Genomic DNA, 24,674 nt, shown 5'->3' on the forward strand with positions numbered 1-24,674 from the left:
CTAGGATTTTGCTGCTCTTACACGCCTTTTTTTCTTTCATATTGTAACTATTTATTTATATAACTATATATTATGTAACTATTCTATTTTCCAATTCTACATATCCTCATCCAATTCTTTAGAATTACATTTAACAGGCCCACATAATTTGTTTCAGTAACTCAAAAAGTAAAATAAATTTATTATACAGACTGATGCTTTCAAGCATTAATTTCTGTTTTTCTGTTATTCTCCGCTTACAGCTAAGCAAAGCATTTAAAACTGGAATATAATATCAGATCCAAAGACCACAGAAATGTGGGCTTAAAGAAAAGTATACTCATTACCTGTTTATAGATTATTTTCAAAAGGTACTTTTAATCTGACAAACAAGCCTTATTGGAACACATATTCTAAATGCCTGAATAAGATTCCATTTTACTTACCATAAAATTAACTTTAGTTATTTAAAAAAAAAAAAAAAACTTTGTTTGCATGTGTATATTTGATGTGATGTACATGGAGTATTAAACCGGTAGCACTGATCTTAATATGAGAGGATTGTGTAGTTGAAGAATTCTCCTTCAGCAGAAATATATTGCTCCTTATTCCACTTTCCACATGGAAAAGTTGTGATTTCTAGAAGTAGTTCTAAGCTGTTTGAACAAATATTAAGTTTTAGTCCCATCAATTTGAAATAGAGACAAAAAAGGTTTATTCAACATCTTTATTATGAAGTACCTTTTTAAGAAATGTACAAGTGAAACCAGCACAGGGACATCTTGGCATTGGAAAAAAAAACAAAAAAAAACAAAAAAAAACAAAAAAAAATAAAACAAAACAAAAAAATAAAAAATAAAAAAACAATAAAAAAAAACACCATGGACAACACGTATGAAATGATAATGTACATATTTACAGCACAGGGTCGATCTGAACAAAAGGGAGAAAGAGCAACACTGTGGCTTTTGAGGGGAAAAAAAAAGAAAGAAACACACAACGGGAGTGACTTATGACTAAATTTTATATTAAAATTATAGACTGGTTAAGAATACATAATAAAAGGCACTGAGCTTCACAATCCCCAAAGCTGCAGATGAAGGCGTTTTTTTTTTTAAATCATTATTTAAAAAAAAAATAAAAATGTCATGACTGTCCATCGCTAAAGTTAAAACAAGATGTCAGAGGGCCAAAGCAGTCTGCACAAAAACAATAAAAATAGATTTAAATTCAATCAAAAACATTCCTTATAAACATGCTCAGTGATTGAGTTTTATTTCTTATAAACAAATACATATCTAAAATTTTTCATTTTTCATCTGAAGGCATAAGGGGTTTTAAGGACGAGTTTTCAGATTTTCAACCCGGGTGCGACAGAACCCGCGTTTCTGACGGGAACATTCAATTATCTACCAGCATGGGGAAAAACGCGATACGTCCGCAACAGCATGAGATCAGTACCGGAGACAGACATATATGATATGATCACTTGGGAGGATTCCTTACAGGAAATGGGCTAGAGACAAAAAAAAATAAAAAAATATACATTCAGCTCAGATACCTGGTGTTTCAGTAAACCAGCTGTACAAAAATATGTTGTGGCACTGATGGAAACTGCTAGAAGGACAGGGGAATTTAAAATGTGTTCATTTCCTCAGCAACGGCTAGACGACGAGATGTTATGCCAATCGTGTCTGTAAAATAAACATGAAGCAAAACCCACGGTAGGCTAACTGAGATAAGAATAACGGCAGCAAACAGCAGGTCTGGTTTAAATTTTTTTTTAACAATTTCCCTTTTAACTTGCATCTAAGAAGCTCAAAATTGTTCCAGACCCAGATTAAAGTTGAATTTATTTTATTTTTCTGCCATTTTTCCAAGTTGATCCATTTTTAAGAGTGTCACTGACTATTTTAGTTGTAGATCCAGTGAGATCAAGAATGAATAAAATATTACTTTCAAAAAAAAAAAAGAAAAAAAAGTGCAAACCCACTTTTAATTAATCCTGAATAAATAACTGGCTAACAGCGCTCCTGCATTTTTATTCTGTCCTGTAAACTAACAGCTGCTTTGGCTTTGGGTGTGCTGTTTCAGATTGGAGTTGTACATACTGTTATCCAACTCTCAGAAAGACAAAATGGCAGACTTGTAAATTATAAAAACTGCAGATTGCAAACAAGAGATGCACTGAAACACACACACACACACACACACACACCAAAAGAAATTAACCAGTTTTCAGCCTGACATTCAACCTGATCTTTTCTATTATTTTCAGTCAAAGAACGCACCATTTCAAAGTGCTACCAATGTCATAGCAACACTCACTGCAAAAAAAGAACAAAAAACTAAATCTTACGCAGTATTTTTGGTCTAGTTTATAGCACAAGTTTCTTATTACACTTGAATAAAGATAAACACCAACAACTTTTCAGCAAGACATATGAGCTTGTTTTAAGTAAATTATTCTTTAAAATTAATAAAAGTTTACTGGTTCCACTATCAGATTATTTCACTTATAACAAGACATATTCCCCACATTATAAGTGAAATAATCAGACAGTTCTGTACAAAGATATTTGCACTAGAAACTAGACCAAAAATACTTGGTAAAATTATGGGTTTTTTTTTTTTTTTTGCAGTGCTCTTTAAGGAGGAAGATGCTACAGAGCGAGGAAGGCTCACAGTTAACCATTGTTATTATTAATAAGGTCTTTAAAATGAAGGAAGCACAACAGGTGGCTATTTAGAAAGGAAAGTATCTTGGCTCATAAAAGGGTAAAACGTCTGTGCTTCATTTATACTGTTTATGGGGAGTGATATTTCAGCGGTTAAATATATCGGAATATTTATTTTTCTCTTTTTGAGCTTCCAACCTCAATAAAATTAGCTGGAAACATCAGGAGCCTTTTAGAAATCTGATTGGCTATTTTTTTGTTTGCTTGTTTTATAAAAGAACCAGTTTCAGGTCCTAGAGCCACCTTTAAACATCTTGACCAGTAGAAGTTAGATTCTTCCTCAGAGTTGTGTTCATGGGCACAATTTAAGTACAGAAATCATATCATCTCAAACAGATGTCATATCATCACCGACACATAATTAAACAAACCTTGTGCTTGTTCAGATTTCTAAATCCCAATCTGCTGACCTCTGACCTGCACTAGCAGCCAAACTGGGAGACAACTTTTAGACCAGAATTTAGAAGAGCTGGTGACATTAAAAGATTGACTGTGCTTAAGGAAGAAGGGGGAAAAAAAGAAAAAGTTTGTGCTGTTCCAGTGCTAATCCAACTTGTTAATGTCGAAGTTTGACGCTTCTAGTGTTTTCTTGTATTAAATTAGGTGAAACAAAACTAAATTGGCACTCAGAGGGTTTTGACTGGTTGGTAGTTTCATTAAACTGGTGGCTAGGTTTATTTTTTTTTTTTTGTTTGTTTGTTTTTAGCTAGTTTTAGCTTTTTGGTGCTAAAAATCTAAATTTGAGCGCCAAAAATCTAAAGTTGAGCCAGTTTATTGATGTTTGGTGAGGTGGCAGCTCAAAACACTGGTGATAAGCAGGAATTGGCACCGTTTATTACTTAGACCAGTTTGGTAAGAACCCCTCCTCTGGTTTAGGTAAAGGGGCCAGTGGTCAGCAACATTCACGTCTGTCAGCCATTTCTGCAATTAGCCTAGCTAAACAGAATTTATCGACAAAAGGAAGAAGCTTTATCACCTAGGAAAAACATATCTACCATTTACCAAGCTACCATTTCTTTTGCATATCCTTTAAAAAATTGCTCACTCACTTCCTTAATATTTTGGACAACATTATGGATGATTTAAAGGGTCACAAGTGGCTCCGGAGCTCCAGACACCCGGTGTAAACAATAAATATTCGTGTTGTAAACATGCTAATCTTCAACAAAGAAAAAATATCTTAAAATGTGTCCTGTGATTGTTTTGCGTTTGTTTTAAATAGTAGAGTCTTTTTTTGTGACTATTTGCTCATACACACACACAGTGTGACATCACCCCCATTCCTAACAAAACTGACTAGTGACAGCTCATGGCTAGAAGAAAAAAAGAAAAACATATTTTCCTGCTGGTAATTAAACTTTGTAAAGAGAAATCAGAATCGGCTGAAATGAAATCAACTTTGGCAAAGAGGATTTCTAAAAAAGCAAAAAACAAAACAAAAAAAAAAAAATCAGGTCGAAATGGATCACAAAATGGATCAGTGCATCTCTATTTAAAATGAATTGTCAAGATGGGCATTTTTTTTAGATTGGCAAATCTACTGGAGCAACATTCCCTTCAGCTCGTTATGATAAAAGTGGTTCTTAGACACACGTCGGCTTGTGGGACACGTGTTCTTTGGCAGAGTTCACATACAAGACGGATAAAGGCGCGGATGTGAGTGAGAATTTTTTGAAGACCATAACGGCACCGACGAGGCAGGCACCCGGGATAAACCTACTGCTGAGGATTTCAACAAAGCAGAGAACATAAGAAAAGGCAATTTCTACATTAGCTTAATCTAAAGTCCTGTAAACACAGCAATGTGTACCCACCTCGCATGTTTCCTCAGCTTCCGCTGCGACGCACAAGACTAGCATGGGGGCAGATGTGGAAAACATGCAGAGGTGCTTTTGAAAAGTGGGAATTTTGAGAAATATTATAGTGGAGGAGAACAAAAAAGCTAGATTAAAAAAAAAATAAAAAAAAACATTTGAGAAGACGAATCCTATCGAAACGACGGAAACGAGGGGCACTTTTATGATTTAGTGACGAGAAACTCCACCGCTGCTTCAATGTGATTTTCAAAACATACACAATAATACTATATAAAGTGAGATATGACAAAACAAAAATGCAGTAAATAAGCAATAGTACCTGCCTTTGTTCATATACAAATCAAATGAAATGATAACAAGTAGCTAGAATACTTGTCCTATCAAAAACAATATGTAGCTTTGGTAAACAAGTTAGGCGGAGATCTGTCGTCTGAACGGTAGGATGTGAGAGATCAGTGTGGAACGCGTTTGGCCGCGCGGCGGTGAGTACGTCTCTCTGTTCTGAGGCTACCAAGGCAAAAAAAAAAAAAAAAAATTTAAAAAAAAATAAAAGAAAACAAGAAGCTAGGTGAAAACGTTCAGATTTTTTGTTTCTGTCCTCTTCCCCACCGGTCCCCAGCTGACGAGGAACGAAGACGGCGAGCTGCCATCCTGAGCACCGACTGAAGCGTTTCCGTGGTAATGTAGCAGCATTGTAATGGTCTGCAGAGGACACGCGCTCCTCCTTTAGAGCAGAAGTGGAAGACAACTTTCATCCTCTTTTTTTTTCTTCCATTAGTCCCCTTGCCCCTTTTCCATCAACATTTTTTTTTTAATATATAGCTCTCCTTGTTGATCTGTAAAGAACAGAAGGAAAATATTTTGTTCTTTTCTCCATTCCAGCATTATCTGACCCAATTTTTTTTTCCTTCGTTTTTAATCCAGGCAGGTATTTGTTTATCCGTGAATTCCCATCTTCCATCAGTCGTTCTACGCGGCATTTTTCTACCCTTCTGAGACATCGCTCGTCCATCTTTCTACTTGCCAACGTTCTGATTTCTTGCAGGTGTCGCATCTCCTTGTTTCAAAAGTCATCTGTTCCATTTCCCGTTCCCCGAATTTCAGTCAACCTTCTCCACCTTCCCGACAATCTTCTCCTCAAAGATGGGCAGGATGGCGTCGTCGTCACGGACCTCCTCGAACACAACTCCACAGTCGAACTCGTCGCTCACCTTCTTGAAGTAGAACCTGAAAATCAAAGGAGAAAGTCTGTTCTCAACATACAGCAACAAAATGATCGCCTATTTGTAAGGCTGAAACTTTTTCCAACAGCAAACATCCTTACATTTTCTTGGAGTTTCCTGTGAAAAACCAACACAAGGTAGCACAAAACTTTGACCAGTGTCAGTTTTTATCATATTTTTCTTTTTTGGTAGGCCAGGGGTCCCCAAACTTTTTCCTGCGAGGGCCACATAACTGTTCCCTTTTCTGGTCGGGGGCCAGTCTTAGTTTTTCGAGAAAGAAACCTTAGAAAACTTTTGTTGACGGGTGGGGTGTGTGTGTGTGAGACACTGTGGACCGGGGGGGGGGGCAGGATTACTGCCGACGACATATTCGCGTTTGTAGATAGATTTTTACCCAGAATGCAAATGGAAAAAAACCGTGAGCGAAACGGTGACTGGTACTGACTAGTATATATTCCATTGAGGGAAACTAAGTTTCATATCTGCTCAACAGCCCCCCTGGTGGTTGAAGAAAAATCCACATATATGTGAAAAAAAACATTGAATGCTCTCTGGTATTGTTCAGGGGCCCAGACCAAATGAAGAGGCGGGCCGGATCCGGTATTGTTCAGGGGGCCGGACCAAATGAGGAGGCGGGCCGGATCCAGCCCGCAGTTTGGGGACCCCTGCGCAACAAGTTCAGTTTCGGTCTGTAGTGTCATTTCCTCTGAGCAGTCCATCACCCGGAATTACTGCAGGTGTCTCCACTGCCTCCTACTGGCTACTGTAGGAAAATATGACGATGTAGCACAGACCGAACCATTACACTCCGGAGCGATTTAGCACGGAAATTATAGTATATCCCTCACATGTAGTGCGTGTTTTTTGGTCTTCACGGTCTTGTATGTTCACCGCAAATCTGTGTTTGTGCTACCATTAAAATTCCATAAAATTGGATTATGTAGAAACAAGAAATGTGCAAAATTGGGCTTTATTTAGGAATATCAGCATAAAAATTGCTGAATAAAAACCCCCCACACATTTCAGATATTTGAAGAACAATTTGAAAACTACCATTTCCAGGGTTTCCCCCAGTGTATTATAAGCCTGGCGGGCCACCAGGCTAAGCTTTGTGTGTTCATTTATTAAAGATTTTTTCTATAAAGCTTCAGAAGTATGAATACTTTTGAAGTGGAGTGTTTATGCTGTGTGTTCTCACCTGTAGTGGCCCTTTTTGGTAAGCAGCTCTTTAAACTGGCCCAGAGTCACCACACGGCCCTTCACTGATGTCCGGTACGGAATGGGCTCTCCACAGAAGTAGTACGCCACGGTCATGTTCTCACACACCTGCCGCTTCCCAGACTTGTGTCTAACAGAAAGAGTGGGGGACAATACCTGTCAAATGCTTGAAATGATGGAAAACCTGAAGTTAACGCAAAAAGATAAGCCGTACTTCTGCTTCGCCTGTAGAAGAGCAGCCCTCCTCCGCTCTTCCTCCAGCCTCCGTCTCGCCTCCTCCAGCTGCGTGAGCGGGTTGGGGGCAGGGTTGGGCGGCATGGCTGGGTCCTGGATGAACGGGTGCGAAGGCTGGACCTGAGTGGACGACGAGCCGGGGATCGCCGTGGACACCGAGGAGGAGTTGTTGCGCAGCTGGGCGGAGACCCATGGGTGCACGGCTCCAGGTCGCTCCACGGAGGTCGGGCGCGGCGACTCGGTGCTGGTTCCCGTTCTCCTGGAGCTGCTGGTGCTGCCGCTGAGCATGAGGGAGAGGATGGAGAAACAGGTTCAGATCTTGCAGGAAGGTGAAGAGAGCCGAGCGAGATGGTAACTGGGACAGTTCCCCACAGTAATATTCAGGAACGTCTCAAGGATTTTCAAGGTTTTTAAGGTTAAGTTTTTAACCTTTTCCAGCACCACAATTGGGATAAAAACAATAAAAATGAACTAAAAAAAAGAAAGAACATTTTAATTCACTACCTTATGACATCATTTAGTACCGTTAATAATAATGTCTTGAATTGTAACATCTACAGCAGGGACAACTCAATGTAAAAAATAAAGTGACAAAACACTAGTTTAACAGAAAATCCTCCAATTTCAATAATGTTGTTTAACATCTATGATATAAGACTAACCCTAATTACTCAAATTAGTAAGTCAATAAATATTCATTACATTGAAACAATCCAAACAAATAGTTTTGTGGTAAATGGCCTTCCTCCCCAAATTAAATGTTTAGACACAATTTACAGAGAAAGACCCAAAAATATCTCTAAAAATGTTTTTGCTAAAGTTTCCTAGCATTTAGTAAATAGAAAGAATTTTGGACATTATAACTGAGCAAAAAAAATGCGATGTTTGGCCTGATTCAACTTCAAAGAGTGAGGAAAAATGTCTATTATGTGTATAAAAATATCTGGTTTCAAGGCTTTCAAGGTTTCAAAGGAACGATAGGAACACTTTATTACAAAACTGTGCAGTTTGAATATCAAGCGCTTTCAAGGACTTTAGACAGAAAAAAAGCACTTTCCAAAACTTGAAATCAAACATCTGAACAAACCTTCTAATAACTCAAGCACCACAGATGAATGAATATAAGGACTTACCACATAGCAATAGAACAATAAAACTGACATGAAATAATAATCTATAGTAAATGCAAGGTTTTCCTCACCCATGAGAACTCTTCCTTTGCCTGTCTCCGTCCATCATCCATTGCAGAATCTTCTGGTTCCTCTCCAGATCCTCCACCTGAGTTCCTGGATAGCCCTGGGTTTCCAGTCCACGCCCGCTCTCGTCAACTTTGCTCGATGTTTCCGTCTTCTTAAAGCCCCGCCGTGACATTGTGCTGCCTTTGCTACTGCAAAAACGTAATAAGCCATTTGGAGATCAACTGAACAAATAGAGTATTTTACTAGAGAGCAGACGTGCATGCATACCCGTAGCCCATGCCCTCGAGGGTGCTGGCTCCAGCTCCATCTGCGTAGTTTCTCCGGCCCCCATACTGGTTGGTTTGGTCTCCGTTCCACAGTAGGTTGGGCGGAGGCCGACCTCCCGTCTCCTCTTGTCCGTCTCTTCCTCTGTGGTGGTAAACCTGCTTATGGTGGTAAATACCTGGAAATAAATCAGGGAAATGTTCAATGATGTGCTTTTAGCCACAACAAAAGACTCTTCCTCAAATGGATTTGATAACTAGGGAAAAAGAAACTAAATTAAGTAACAATTTAAAACCAGAAAAATTCTGAATAAATTTAATAGGGGTCTGCCAAGGGTGCATGTCAGTCAGAACCCAGCATTCTGATTTTGAACTAAAATATAGTCAATAGTGGGTGCTGTATCAGTGACATGTTGGCTAACATGAACTTACTGTATTCACTATGCAAACAGTGTATGTACTAAAATTAGCTAAAATGCTAAGGTTAGCTTAAATGTTGTCAGTAGCATTTGGGGTATCACTAGCGTATGGGCTTGCACTGACTTACACTATTCAGTATGTTAAATGTAGCTAACTGCTAAATGTAGCATATACATAAAAAATTAGCCTAAATGCTTATTTTAGCTGTACGGCTAATGTTAGCCTGAGGGCTATCGCTAGCATACAGGGGAACAAGCATGTAAACACTTCTTGGCAGTATGTGGGTTATCATTAGCATGTTTACTAAGTGACTTACTCCACTCAGTATGGAAATATTAGTGTGTGAGCTAAAATTAGCCAAAACGCTATGGTTAGCTTAAATGCCGTCAGTAGTAAGTGGGGTATCACTAACATGTTGCAATGCACTGGGGTATCCAATGAATTGGATATAAATGTTCATTTTAAAACTATAAACGACTGAAATAAACAAATAAATACATAATCAAAGCAGACACAGAAGAGCAACACTTCCTACAGAACAAAATGGATAAAGTGTAGGAATCCTGAGTGGTCTACCTTTAGCCCCCACGGTTGGTAGACTCTGCCCCCCTCCTCTGTGTGAGGGGTAGTGAGGCGGACCGATCCCTCCGTCGGGTGAGCGTGATGTTTTGGGCGGAGTGTGCCGCCCTCCGCCGCCTAAGCTGCTGTTGGCTGCCCCCGGCGACTGGCAGCCCGGCGTCTTCATCACCCGCTGCACATGTTCGTCCAAAATGGATTCGGGGTCGTCTTCATGAGGGTCCTCCATGGCGACCAGGCCGCCGTATGTGGTGGCTGTTCCCGTGTTCGCAGTGGTCTCTGAATAACGGGCCCCATACAGAGGTGGAAACGACGAGGGGATGGGAAGTGGTATGCTGTGAGAAGACATGGAGGTCGTCATGGAGATGTCGGCGTCGTCGCCCTCTTCTTCCTGTGGGAACGGAGAGCAGAACTCAATATTTAGTCGTGTACACGCATGAATAGAGATGCAAAACTTGACAAATCCTGACGTCTCCATGAGTCTTTATGCTGCAGGTGGGCGGATCGCTCCAACACAACAACAGAGCTTTGGAGTTGACGTCACAGCGTGTGACATTTACATCTCGCGCAGTCGCTCGGCGCCATCTTCGGGGTCCACAGACCAAAACAAACTAGTCAGGACACTGGTGTTTTCATTGTGTTGCAGACCGCAGCGAAGTTGTTTTCAAGTTGGATACTGGATATTCACGCTCCGCGGAGTAAGGGGTGTTTAGCTCAAAGTTGATCCGATTTATGAACGCTAATTTCGGCCAGCTGTTCTCTACCGCTCCCTCCTCAAGCGCTCGGAGGTTCACATAGGGACCGCCAATTTCCGAACACTCCTGTAAATAAATGCTTTGTCTTGTGACCAACTGATACAAAAGTGGTAATTAATGCTATTAAACGAGGCACACTATCCTCTATAAAAATTTTGAGTCATATTTAATATTTTAAATAATATTAAATGTTTTCTTCAATAGCTTCCAAATCGTGTGCTCCATTGACTCAAAATCTGTGTGAAATCATTCTACCAACTAGACTAAATGAGGCACACTCATCTTTATTACATTTTAACACTTCTTATATATTTTTTTTAGCAATTTCTGTAAGTCCTTACAGAATTTCTCTTTCAGGTTAGATTTCTAGTTTCTCTTGCTCTGTGTTCCTTAGTTCATACCGTCGTTAGATCAGTCTTGTTTTTATTTAGGTCTGGGTATGGTTTCCCTCGTATCTTTCTCTCCTAGTTCATCAGGTTTTCTTTACTCTTAGTGTCTTTTGTATTAGAAGTATTTTTCAGTTCCCCGTTTCCTCCCGTTTGTGTTCCCAGCAGATCTCCTTAGTTTCCCTGTGCCACCTTCTCCCCATCCCTCAGTCAGCTCCTGTGCCAAATTACTCACACCTGCCATCACTCTTCTCATTTATCCAGGCCATTACTACCTCGAAGTACTTAAGCTCCTCTTTTTCAGTCACAACTTGCCAGTCCGTCTTGTTATCTCACCACGTTGCCAGTTGTTACCATTGTTATCCCTTGTGTCATTGTGTTTTGGATTTCCTCGTTTTCCCTGGATTTAGTTCGTTTATTTTGTTCATTTAAATAACATCCACATAAAGTACGTCTTCTGGCCTGCTGTGCTTTGGTCCACCTCCACACCACATCATGACACAAACCAGATGAAAGAGCCCATCTTTAAACATTTAATGTGTAATTAAGCAATAAAGGTGACAAATACATTTTATGAAATAGATCACACATTAATAAATATTTGTTGTATTTAACATATTTCAGGTAAGTGAACATGTAATGAAATAGATCCTGTCCTAGAATTTTATGTAATAGCTCTCAAATAATTTTTATACTTTATTTACTCAAGCAAAATGCAGACAAAACATGTTAATTTGTTATTAAAGTAACAAATGAACTTTGTCCACATTCTTTCATAGTCAACCTACTGTTTTTGTCAGTTTCTTTATTATTTATTTTACATTAGCTGTCCTACTCCTAAATGCACAGACTGAGCAAATTAAAGTTGTTTTTACATGTTGTTCAACCTTGTGAAGATGTTGGTGTATTTAAGCGTGTTGTACTGGTGCAGAGTTATCAAAAAATAATAATACAGTACATTTATGTCTGCGTTTAAAAATATATATTTTTTCTGTATCAGATAAATATCGTCTGATACATAATCTTAGATATCGATATCTAAAGTGAAAAGAGTGGATGGGTGCATCCCAAATTGGTAACGGCAATTCTGACCCGATACCAAAATATGAAATATCGAAGACTTCTGCTTTGTGCCAGTGGTTTTCCATCTGTACTTATACTTTTGTCAGATCATCAACCAAAATATAGCTTTCACAAATCTGGCCAGTTTGAAGGCAACAAGCTGAAATCCATGATGCCTAATTGATAAAAGTCCAGACTTCTTCATCAACACGCTCCTTGGTTCAGAGCCATTTGTCTTCATTGTATTTTGGTGGTGTCGGGCGTCTTTTATTCACCACCTGATACCAGCACTTTACATTTTTTGTCACCATCATGCTCCCTCTCACCTCACCATCCTGCTGCAGAATTTTCTAAGCGAAACTGAGCCATCAGTAAAACTAGATGCAGATGTGAAGTGGTTGCTATGGAAATTCAGACCTGACAGTCATTGTCCTTCTTGACAGGTGGAGATACTTAAAATTGAACAATTTCTGGAAACATGGTAAACATTAGATGAATTACCCAACACTAACACACATAATGTAACCTAGAGGAGAAACTCCAAAGTAAAACTCATTCCTAGTAATTCTGGCAACTTCCCTAATGCATGCTTCCTCTAACGTAGACCCCGTCAGCCTTTCCAATCTGAACACTCACCAGTCGTACTCTCTTCAACCTTTCTTCAAGCTTTTCCTGGGCCTCTCGTTCTCTGAGAACAGCCTCCAGCCTGTTGATGAGCTCTGCCGCAAACATCTCCGGCTTTACATGGATGTCCTTTGGTATGCGATACGTGCGCTTCAAGGAAAACATACAAACAGGTCACATTTTAAAAATTATATTCTGCTACCCGAGTAAGAATGTTAACATGGAAAAAAACCCATATCAGATTTTTTTTTTTCCCCCCCAGATCCTCTAGATCAGAGGTTCCCAAACTGTGGGGCGCGCCCCCTAGGGGGGGCGCCATGTCATTGCAGGGGGGGGCACGGGAAGCGTCTGGATGAAAAAAAAAAAAAACATGAACACTGTATGGGCTGGGTTTTTACCTTAGAATGACCAACTCTCTGTTATTCCTATGTCAATTTGATACAGTAGAGGCTTCCACACTTCCCATATTTGTGTCCTCTGTCACTTTTATCAGCAGTTAAAACTGTTTAATCCGTTGTTTACATGTTGTAACCTGTTTTTCCGAGCCGCCTTTAAACGCAACATGAGCGCTACGACGCTCGTGCTGGGTTTCCACCTGTGAAGGAGACCTGCTGCTGCTGTGTGGAGCTACGCACGTTTGTGTTAGAATCACGGCAGCAAACCAGCAAAAGGCAAAGAACTTTTCACAGTTTTTCCCTCCAAACTAACCGACTGAGTTGAGTAAAGCTGTTGGATGCAGGTAATGTTAGCTAAAAGATGACTAGCTAATATCAATACAGAACCTTAAGCTAACCTTAATCTACATGCTGCCATGTGCTCAGCATAATTACAAATAATAAGACTAGTTACCATAGCTTCATAGATGACACACGGCTCTACATTACATTGACAGCAGATGACATAAGCTGGTGTTAATGTAAATCTAAAGTCTCTAAGAAAAGACTTTAGAAAATGTTTGTTTGTTTATAATTAAATGCATGGTTTAGAACCAAAATGCATTAAAAGACTAGATGTTGTTGTGGCATCAACCGTCCAGATCACTAAGGTCTTCTGATTCAAGTAGAATCAGAGTCAGAGATGAAGAATATGAAGTTGTTTTTTTTATTATTATTTTTTATTTTATCAATTACAAGCTTCAAGAAAACTAAAAATGCTGAAACACTGACTACCTTGAATTCAAAACTTTTGGTATTAGAAGATTGGTTAATTAGAAAATGTGTCTGTCTTGTAAGCAAGGGAAATGCGTTACTGCTTTCTACAGCCAGTTGATGGGAACATGTGGGGGAGGGGCAACACTGCATTACTCTCTGATCGATACAGCCAAACAAAACTTGGTCACTGCATCACATTTAAGTGACATGAAATAGTAGGAACTGTAGAAAAAAAAAAAAAAGCTTTGAAATCATAACTGTAGGCACCTTGATTCATATATTTGACCTGCATCTTCTCAGGACAAAGAAAATCCACAGAATTTACTCCTGGAGAGTATTTAGGTGTCTAATTTGCCACATATATGTACATTTCTAGCTAACAGACAAACAAATACACTCACAGGTATATGAGGTAGGGGCACACGGCCATTGGCTTTGGCACTTTCATGCATCTCTTTCCGATGCTGCTTCCGATATCTGTATGGAGGAATACCATCTCTGGGAACGCAAACAAAAAAATAGGAAAATATTAAAAACACAAACTTTACTCTCCTGATCAAATGGGCCTTGATGCTTTTAAATGGATAAACTGTGTGAATGAAGTGAAGATTAACTGCTTACACACTGCTGTCGGTCAAGGACATTGTATCTGCGTCGCTTGACATGCTCTGCTGCTCACTGTCGTTGGCGCTGGTTACTGGGGCCCGGGCGTAGCCCATGTTTGCGTAGTACGGGTTTACCGGCTCTCTCCAAGGTCTTAGGGAAGACAGGAACAAAAATCAGGATGCTGACATTAATGCAGCACTTTTATGCAGATTAGGGATGCAGATTCGTTACTTTTATTTTAAAATATGTGAAAAATATGCTAAATATACAAGCAACACCACACGGAGGGTGATTGACAGCAATAAGACCTGCCTCCTGGCTCTGATTGGTTGTTTCTAGTTAGCACTGGGATAAGGCAGAGGAGCTTGATTTTTATTTTCCACACATTTGTCTCATACCACACTGTCACGGCATAGTGACCGTTTCAACAAATGTAAAAAAAATATTTATAAAAGTTACATACTGCAGCTTTAAAATACACATTAAATTAGTCTGACCTTTGTTTCATTTGTTTAACACTTCTTTAAGGGTTCAGTTTGACTTATTAAATGGATTATGTGAAGTTACATAACAGAAACATTTTGTTAAGCATTTTCTTTAAGCTAAAGCAACACAATACAACTGAAACCTTCTATACCACCCTCAGCTTTGCCTGAATAACAAAACGGATTATGGCATCAAACTTTAAGCTACTGCTATTATACTCCTGCTAATTAGGTCACAGCAGCACACACCTGTACTCCCTGCTGTCCTGCCTCCTCCTGCTGGGTGAGGCCCTCTGCGGCACCGTCTGCATCAGCAGGCTTTGGGTCAGCCTACTCACTGGTGTGTCACCACAATCTTCTTCATCTTTCTCTTCCTCTTCTTCTCGAACTCCACCTCTAAAACATAAAGGAAACTGATTCAAACAGACAAACTTTCCCCAAGTAGTAAAGTGTGTGTGTGTGTGTACATTTCAGTTTCAACTACAGTGCTAAATACAGACGTATCGGTACTTCTTGAAACACTATATCCACAATATTGGGATTTTTTATTTTGTTATGATGGACCAAGAACAACAAAAGAAGCTCATCATTTTGATGCAGAAGGAAAATAATTGATGGTTTCCAACCCAACCCTTTTTTTATATAAATAAAGACCTTAAAACTGAGAAATTTAGTCATTTAGATGTATCAGGGCTTTTTGCTGTTACTTTGTTCTTCATGTAAAGGACTTTGAAAAAATAAAATAACTGTATGAATTAGGGTTGAAAAGATTCCTTAAATAATTCAGGTACCTTAATTACTAAAAATCTTCATGGTAAATTATCTGACTCAAGGCGTTGTTAAAAATACCGTATTAAACAGTTCAACTATTCGGCATACTTGTGTTGCATGAAAACACAACGCTTCTGCTACGCTGTTGACGCATGTGTGCTGTGCTAAGCGCTATTTTAGGCAAAAATGGAAACTCATCCATAGTTCCCAACAGGCATCGTCTATGTCCGTTTTCAAAATGTCGGCAAAATGTTACCTAAATGTGTGATAATCTGTCAAGTTACAGATATAAAGGGAGATTTAACTAATCATAGTGGCTGCAATGCAAGGTATTAAGTAACAGTCGGTAAGTTGTGTGGAGAAACTGCATGCGTGTCAAATGAAGATAAAAGCACAGCAACAGACTGAAGGCATGAGTTAAAATGCATTTATTTGTTACATATGTTTCTATCTCTAATTAAATGACATACTTGCCGTGAATATTTCAAGTTTTAAACTATTTATAGTAGTTGGCAAGATTTAATCCCTCTGTCACACAGCAGAGTTTTGGGCCATTTGCTTTTCTAGATGGAGCCTACGGCTGGACAATAAATCAATAAAATATATTGCAATAAACATGTGATCAGCATCAATAGATAATACATCTGATAGAATGTTCAATCATTTCCCTGAACTCCAATCCAGAACCGAACAGCATTCTGGGAGAAGGAGGCAGAAAAAAGGTTTAGCCAGCTCAACCTCTCACAATGAGCTAAGCTGGGCTGGTGGCATCAACTAACTCCCTCTCTATTTGGTTACCCAGCATCAACCTGTTGAGCACCTCGTGCACCAACAGTTTCAGGTTTCGCCAGAACTGCTTGAAAATAAAAAAAAAAATTTAAAAAAACGCCATGGAGAGAAAACTCTGGATGAAACAGGGAATGTCACGACACCAATTTGGCAGTATTTCAGACATTTAAAACAAAAACTAATCAATAATTACTGATATCAACTGACATGAAAAGCTTGTATCAAACACCTGCTTTATTTAGCCAAGTTAAATAAATTAGATAAGAGCTCATTTGGGAGCAGAAAAGTCTCTGGATAGACAATGTTTTACTTATTACAAAAGCTTGATTATAAAAAAATTTATACTTTGTATCGTCCTTAATATTTTCCATTGTGAGAACTTTATGTCTGTAATAATTTTACCCTGATTACAAAGTAAAAAAAAAAGTCTCCATCTGCATCAACAACCATTACTAGACGGGTCAAATTTCTAAAGCAGTACCTCGGCACAGTGGGGGAGATACTTAAATGTACACGCCACACTTTTCAGAAACGCTAAGAGATTTTACAAATCGTGCATTGTTTTGGAATATGCACTTTCAAAGAACCTGACGACAAAAGCCAAACGCTGAGGATTTGAACGGTGATGAAAAGTTTGTCTCACCTCCACTCCACGTCCTCAGCTAGAGTTGGGAGATAGCCGGGCAGCGGCTTGGCCGGGCCTGATGAGGGACTCTGATCGCTGGGATTGGGTTTGGGGCTCTCTCCTCCCGTCCGGGTGTACTCCAGGTAAAGGTCAGATTTAAGGAACAGAGGGTAGGTGTTCTCCTCCATCATGGCCTGGATCTCTGTCTGAGCCTGGAACAGAAGTTTTTTTTTTTTTATTATTATCTAAGATCATGACCATTTTGTATCATTGTACTATTTAAAAATCAGTCCCGTCTTTCAAAGTTGCTTATATGAATCACGATCCAGCTGTCTTACACAAACAAAACTTGAATTTATTCACAATTGTGTCTGAGATTAGGGAAAACAAGACAATGTTTCAGGATGTTTGTGTAATAAAAATATTTATAATACAAATCAAAAATCATGACTTGTCTCACATTTTGGTATATTTTACTTTAGAAATATGAGTTTTCGCTAAGTGACTTAAAAGGTTTTGATGATTAATCATCTCGTCTTTCTTGCATATTGGCTTATTTTTATTCATTTTCAGATCCCTGATAAAGAATAAGTTGGTGTGTTCACATAGAACGGAAAATTAAATTAAATTGTTGTGTTGTCTGTTTCTAGCAGAGTGCCACGACAGCTTTGTTCTAATAGTTTTAAAAATAACTTAGTAGTTTCCCCATAGAGCTAAAATTAAAACAACAAATCTTGTCATATAATAAATAGCTACAGAACGAGTCTTCTCTCTGTACTTTTGTCTTTGCTTTTTTTATAATTTAGTACACATTTTACACAATTAATTTGGATTAGTCATGATTAATTATTATTGTCAACCAATTTAGTAATCGATTAATTGATAACTGTGGCATACAAACTAAAAAATGATAACATTTGTATTTAATAGAAAGGAATTGAATTATTCGTTTACTTACATTTTGTATGAATTTTTAAAATTGTATAAAACAAGCTTTAGTAATTATTTTTACTACTTGATTTGTGAAAACAAGCAGTGAAGTATTTGAACTCGCACAGTTTTAGAAGTGAGGCTGGAGGACATTTTAGTCAATAACAATAATCATAATAATGTATAATGTTTAATCAATACAGGGGAAAAATAGTCTAAATATTCCACAGTCTGAAATCCAAGTTCTCCCACTGTTTGTTCAGTGGTTCGTTGTTTTTACAAACAGGATTTCCAAAAGCTTCATTCAAACTAATCCCTTGGCTGCAATGGTGTGTACAAAATTGTCAAGACAAGAATAGAACGTTTGAGAAGTGAGCCATAACGAAAGCTTCACAGAGTCCTGCTTTTCTTTCATCTGAAAGCAATGTCCCTATAAAAGGTTGCATCATTCATAACAAGCAAGCCGTTGCTATTTTACACACATCTGTAGTAAAAGAACGAAAGCTGATTTTTGCTCATTTTAGTGTCTTAAAGGGCCAGTATTATGTATTTTCCAGGCACATAGAGCCATTTTATAGCACAGTCAAGTAACCATGTTACCTTCAGTTGTTATAAAATGCTGTCAAATATGACTTCAAAGAAATTTTACTTTGTAATACAATCCCTTGAAATTGGGCCTCTGTCTCTTTAAGAAGCTCCTGCTCTTTCTGACACTCCACCTTCAGGAGGTCATCACAACATGGCTCCTCTATTAACCCTTTAACGTTTTTTACCAGCGTTGCAGAAAGAAGTAGCTGCTATAATGAGCTTACTATATGCACAGTTCTTCCTGGTGTTTGCCAATTGCTGCTGGCTAGTCTGAAGGAGCTGAGTGAGTGAGTTGCAGAGGAGGGGTGCTGTGTGAGTTGGAAGCTTGGAAATTGCAGCTCAGAGGAGCTTAGTCTTCAGAGGAAGAGCTAGGTCCACCCAGGTGTTTTGCACATGGAGATTAAAGGATTTCTCAAACATGCGTCAAAGAATCAAGGCAATACTCCAGGAAGTTTTTGATTATGGAACAACATCATAACATGATGTAAAGATCAGAAGAATTGATTTTACATAATACTGGCCCTTTAAAAACAAAACATGTGCAACACCCAATAATGGTAAGAAACAACTTTGTGTACCACTAAGGCAGTTTTTGGATTACTTACTAAAATCAAACTAAAGAGACCCAGTCTGTCTGTCAGAGTGAAACCTAATGAGACAGAAAAGCACTTTTTGTGGCACTGAAAGTCTGGCCTTGTAAGAGCATTCACAGCTGTACATGTAAGCAACAGGGCTGGTAATTCAAGCATAATTTCAACACTTTAACTTGTGATTAAGATAACCCAGAGATAAGATCATATCCAACATCAAACCAGAGTCCCTTCAGGTAATTTCCATCCTTTGTAGATAGGCTGAGCTTGAGATGAATGATACTAAGGTTATGTGGAGGGATGAAAACTTTGATTATCTGAATTAGCTGTGAAGCCGCCAACAGTAACTTCATCCGATTATGTGTGTAAACGGCGGGTGACAGAAAACTCAGATTTGGCTGAACAGGAACAATACAAGACGTTAATGTTTTTCTATTTTGTGAATGCAAGCACTAAAGATTATATATTTAGTACAATACTTACTGACATACTGAGATGTGCTCATACTTAGTTTATACCTTCATGACTTTTTTATGTGGGCTAGGCATATGGGATTAGTCTAAAATAGTTTCTTTATAGTTAATCTGTCAACTAATTTCACAAGCAATCTAAAAATAAAGAAAAAATTAATACTGCTTTATGCTGGATTTTTTTTAATCCAGTCTAGCTTTTCATTGGATGCCTAAACCTAAAATAAGGTTAAAATTAAAGCAGGATAAACATATGTACACTATAAAGTGTCAACACGTATTATAAAAACTCTTATAACTCCAAGTTAAAGTGTTCAGCATGTTGTGAATGAAAAATATGGTCAGAATTAAGTTGAAGCAAAGACAAATTCACCAATCATACACGGGTCCAGATTCTCATTTGTTCAGAATGAAATGTAGCACAGGAATCTGACTAGCTTCATAAAGTAAATTCAGTAGTAATTTCAAACAAATTGTAATTTTTTGTCCCTTCTCATGCACTGCACTGTTGTCAAAGTGCTAAAATTTGCAGAGCGTGGTCTTCCAAAACTTCTAAGCAGTTGCACACCCTGCCTAATTAGTCACTGAACCAGACACTTTATCCTCGAGTTTGTTTAGAAAGTGCAGAACAAAGCTGACCAATGAGAGGAGGGAAACTGTACTGACACACACACACACACACACACACACACACACACACACACACACACACACACACACACACACAAGCCTGAAAAGCGAGGGCGACCCTCCAATAGAGAAACATCGATCTGGTATAAATATCTATATTGGTCCAGAAATTGGAAAACAAATCTAGATCGACTATCAGTGACAATGTGCCAAATCCAGAAGGGCAGATCTATTCAGTTTAACTCTATGTTTTGTGCTCTGAGCGAAGTCATGCTTTATTATTTATTTTACATTATATTTATAATTCCTGACTACTTGCACTTTCTGAACAATTTGAAACAAAGTTTGTTGCAGTTTATTGTTTTTACCTACTGCTTTTGTCAGTTTCTTTATTATTCATTTTTCATTGGCTGTTATACTCCTAATTGCAGAGACTAAACAAATTAAAGTTGTTGCTTGTGACACATACTCCAGATATGTTTTTGTTTAGGGAATAACATTGTAAGATGATGTAAAGCTCCAAAAAGTTGATTTCACATAACACCGTCCCTTTAATTTTCTATAATAATACCCACAATGCATGCAGTGTTTTAATCACCTGTTCAAACATGGCAGGGTCTAGATGTGGCTTTCCCACGCAGTCTCTGATGAAGCTCTTCGTGGCCGCTTTGATCGTCCTGGAGACGATCCCACTCCCGTCCACGATGTACTTCCTATAGATGACCTTGGCCAACTTGGCCCTCTTGTCCTGGCTGGTCTGCCGGAAGCCTGAGCACGCGAACCAGAAGTCGACCAGGTCTTCGCACCCTTCCTGACACAGGAAGCTCCGGAACAGGTTGGTGCCATCCTGGTCGTCCAGGAGCGAGTGAAGCGACTCGGCCCACTTCAGGTATGGCGGAGTCGGAGACGCTGAGCCCTCCGGCTCGTAGCCCAGGTCCAGGTCGGGCCGGCGTGGGGTTGCGGACGACGAAGAGGAGGGCACGTGACTCGACGGGTCTCCCATTTTAGAAGAGGGGTATCCCTGGGTTTGGGACAGGCCGCCTGGACGGCTGTTGCCCGACTGGACCGGGGGGTCCAGGTCAGTGCCCTCTTCGCCGGGAACGGGAGGCCGGGGGGCATCTTCAGTGAAGTGCGCGGGGCCGTTCAGAGAGGCCACGACGCCTCCGCCGCCCCTGTACCCGACCCCATGTAAATCTCTGACAACGCTCATGTCTCTGGTTGCAGAAGAAGGAGGTCAGACCTTCCTCTGTAGCAGTGAGTTTGCTGGAAAACAATTCACCCTGGGAAGGAAAACGGAGACAGCTTTAGCAGTATGACTCGGCACAACAAACGTAAACTTGTAAAAATATAGGAATGACTAACTGATCCATCACAGCCCACATGAGTCAGACCGCCTGCGTTAGAGAGGTTGCTATCAGAGATCACACAGCTGCTGAATTTATTATTTTACAACCTTGGCAGAGCCATTGTAGAAAACACTTTTTATTAGCTTCAGCAGGTCGGATTTGTTTCCAATCCTCGAGACGAGACAAAAGACAGATTTTCATTCGTAGTCTACTTCCCCACCCTGCCTTCTTTCCATCTACAAAATAAAAACTTTCAAATCTGATGGAAACACACTTTATTGTCCTGAAAGTGTGTAGGATTAATCTGAAAAGCGACAAAATAATCTGTAACTTTCAAAGTACACCAACTCAAGCTCCTTTTGACCCCAGTAAAATTTGGTTGTCACGTAAAAAGAAAACGTGGCCACTCTGCCAGGTGTATATCGCTTTTAAAAACACGTAACACACTCAATAAATTTCATCCAAAAGCAATATCATGCCAGTATCCAAGCAGCAAATAGTGACAGTCTGATTTGAGTCTAACCTGTAAATTGATTCATGTAAATACACAAAACTCTTAGGTTTTAAATACAGACGCACCGATCAGGCTTTTACCGGCCTAAACCGATTTCTGGTTTTATCTTGAATTTCTAAAGCCTGGTACACAGCAAGCGATCTCCAAACATTACATATGACCTACATAATGCAACGTATAAAATGTATGATGGCATCTCTGGTTACACTGCATGACGAGAGACAGCCAAATGCTAAATGTTTCCCAGCAATAATAAAAAATGAAATGATGCCAATTTTTTTTACTATTTATTAAAGGGTCACCACTTTGCTTTTATTTTAAAGTAAACTGCAGAACATAAAACACAATTTTGAATTTTAAAACCCACAAGTCAAAATGACTATTGCAAGGTAAATATTTGACAAAAACTGAATTGAACATTTCAGTTGTCCCGTTTCATCTACGCATATGAAATTTTACAGAATTTATAAGTTATTTTATTGCTCTTCAAATGAGAGTGTACAAATTGCCATGCAACTGAAAAAAAATGCTAACAGCTGCTTGTAGTGCTCTAACAAACAATTTCTAGTAGCGAACAATTCTTTTCAAAATCTTATCACACCTAGTTATAGAGTAGAAAAAACTAACACTTAAAATGAGACTGAATACAAAACAGCAGCTTAAGTACTAAAATGTTGCTCGGCTAATTCGTCCCATAAACTAGCCAGCAACTACAAGTTTTGCGACTTGAAAGCAAAGCTCCCGAGGGACCAAATACAACTGAGAACAGTGTATGCAAATTTCAAAGCAGAGGTTTACTGCTAAGTTCTTGCTGTCTGTTTACCATTAAACTCGCCGAGCAGTGCTAAGAGCCGGTGTAGCTCACTCTTCGGAAAGTTAAACGACATTTCTCAAACAATCAACTAGTGTTAAGAAGCTAAGACAGCTAGTTAGCCTCGTAGCAATGCCACCAGCGATGCCAGAGCTTTGAAGTGAGAATCTCATTCATGTTGGCCTGCAAAAGACGGTTGGGGGATGGGTACAGCAACAAACTCCACAGCCACACAAGACGGGCCTGCATGCAACAACACTTTCAACACAAGCGTAATTTATACACTTAGAGAAAACTCCTGCGAAAGCAACACCAACTTTCCTAATGAATACGCCCGACATAAACCGGCTGATGTGACATCAAAAGAAACAAGAAAGCGACGGCACGCTTTCCACTCCAGCAGCTGCAGCAGCGGCGGCAGAAGCAGCTAGCTTCGCTTCTTAGCTAGTTTGTTAGCTTCTGAAGCTAGGTGCGTTAACGTCCCGTGTTTTCCCCTTAAAAGTGTCCGTCCTACCGTCTCTGAAAGCCCGTTCCCCGTGGTCCGCTGCATTGGGGATACTGGCGTGAACACGGTGCTCCAAAACGCGTCATGTGGATCGATTTCAGTTAATAAAGCATTAACAAAAATATCCCGTCGCCTTGCCCTCAACTCCCCATGGTGGTTAGTTTCAGAGCAATAATACAGAGAGGGACGGAGTACGTGCGAGCACGCCAACTGTTAAGTACGTTCACAGGGACTGCAGGAAGCCAAGCGATGTCAAGAACTGAACCTGCAAAAACTAGCAACTCTTCTATTATGATTTTTTTAAAGTAAAAGTAATGACTTAAAACTGAGTTTTATAATTGCAAAACATACAGAGTAAGAAATTATACCCCTTCTTTATAGTGCTAATGAACTTAATTGCACAGATATGTCTATCCCTTACAGCATCCCCCGTAAAATGTGCATTTAAAAAATCTGAATAAAATTTAAAAAATAAAGATATTTTATTGTAATAAAAGTGTACTTTTTTTACACTTTCTTTCAGAAATATTATTCTATAACAACCACCCGCTTACATAATCTTGTAAAAAAAAAAAAAAAGAAAGAAACACTACTGACTGGATAATTTTTCAGCAGACAATTGTTGATGCTCTCCACAGGTAAACCTTGAAAAGTCATTAATAAAAAAGCTATGCATTTAAAGATTGCTCTACTCAAATATTTTAAAGCTGCCGTATGTAACATTTATTTTAAAAAACTTTTTTTTCTTTTTTTAAAAATAGTTGTTAAAACTGTCACTATAGTACAGGGGTGCCCAAAGTCAGTCCTCGAGGGCCGGCATCCTGCAGGTTTTGGTTCTCTCCCTGGTGGTAGTAAAAACCTTTTCAACTTGTCAATGTTCCTCTTAGGTCTTCTAACAGCCATCATTTGATCCAGGTGCATTAAACCAGGGAGAGAACTAAAACATGCAGGATGCCAGCCCTCGAGGACCAACTTTGGGCACCCCTGCTATAGTATATAGCAGGTGTGGGCAATCCAGGTCCTCGGGGGAAGTGTCCTGCAACTCTTAGAGGTTACCCTGGTCCAACATGTTTGAATCCAACAGCTGAATCACCTCCTCAGTGCAGTCAGGTTCTCCTGAGTCCTGCTAACGACCTCATTATTTGACTCAGGTGTGTTGAAGTAGAGATGCATCTAAAAGTTGCAGGAGACCGGCCCTCAAGGCCTGGAGTTGCCCACCCCTGGTTTACAGTATGAGACACATTCTGTGAAAAAAGTCAAACTTCACTGTCTTCTCCCAGTGCTAACTGCAGAAATACACTATACTCAGTAAGAAAAAGCCAATCACAATCAAGAAGAGGGTCTTAAAGCTGTCAATCAATCTTGAGTG

At 39.2% G+C, this 24,674-nt stretch overlaps 1 protein-coding gene across 2 annotated transcripts; it reads right to left on the bottom strand.

Moving 5' to 3' along the window:
• Positions 1-692: 692 nt before the first annotated feature.
• On the bottom strand, positions 693-24,077 carry LOC106928869 (axin-1-like). 2 transcript variants are annotated; one of them, XM_015005424.2, is made up of 13 exons: positions 23,315-24,077; positions 20,728-21,409; positions 16,940-17,133; positions 14,986-15,132; positions 14,267-14,401; positions 14,047-14,143; positions 12,507-12,644; positions 9,668-10,058; positions 8,676-8,850; positions 8,411-8,593; positions 7,190-7,489; positions 6,956-7,105; positions 693-5,761 (listed from the first exon to the last, which is right to left on the bottom strand). In XM_015005424.2, the coding sequence occupies exons 2-13, from the start codon at positions 21,337-21,339 to the stop codon at positions 5,635-5,637; spliced, it is 2,649 nt and encodes an 882-aa protein (XP_014860910.1). In that variant the 5' UTR covers positions 21,340-21,409; positions 23,315-24,077; the 3' UTR covers positions 693-5,634. The 2 variants fall into 2 exon arrangements, with proteins under 2 accessions (XP_014860910.1, XP_014860906.1); XM_015005420.2 differs by having other exon boundaries at positions 8,411-8,596; positions 23,315-24,076.
• Between the last annotated feature and the right edge of the window lie 597 nt (positions 24,078-24,674).

This window comes from Poecilia mexicana, unplaced genomic scaffold, assembly GCF_051168715.1.
Source record: "Poecilia mexicana isolate PSO_F unplaced genomic scaffold, ASM5116871v1 scaffold_2, whole genome shotgun sequence".
NCBI classification, from domain to species: Eukaryota; Metazoa; Chordata; class Actinopteri; order Cyprinodontiformes; family Poeciliidae; genus Poecilia; species Poecilia mexicana.

Coding starts and splice junctions, on each gene's coding strand:
- LOC106928869 (XM_015005420.2), bottom strand. CDS start 21,339: ATGAGCGTTGTCAGAGATTTACATGGGGTCGGGTACAGGGGCGGCGGA. Junction 12,645..14,046: donor TGCCCCTACCTCATATACCT/GTGAGTGTATTT, acceptor TTTTCCTTGAAG/CGCACGTATCGCATACCAAA. Junction 10,059..12,506: donor GGTTGAAGAGAGTACGACTG/GTGAGTGTTCAG, acceptor CCGTTCCCACAG/GAAGAAGAGGGCGACGACGC.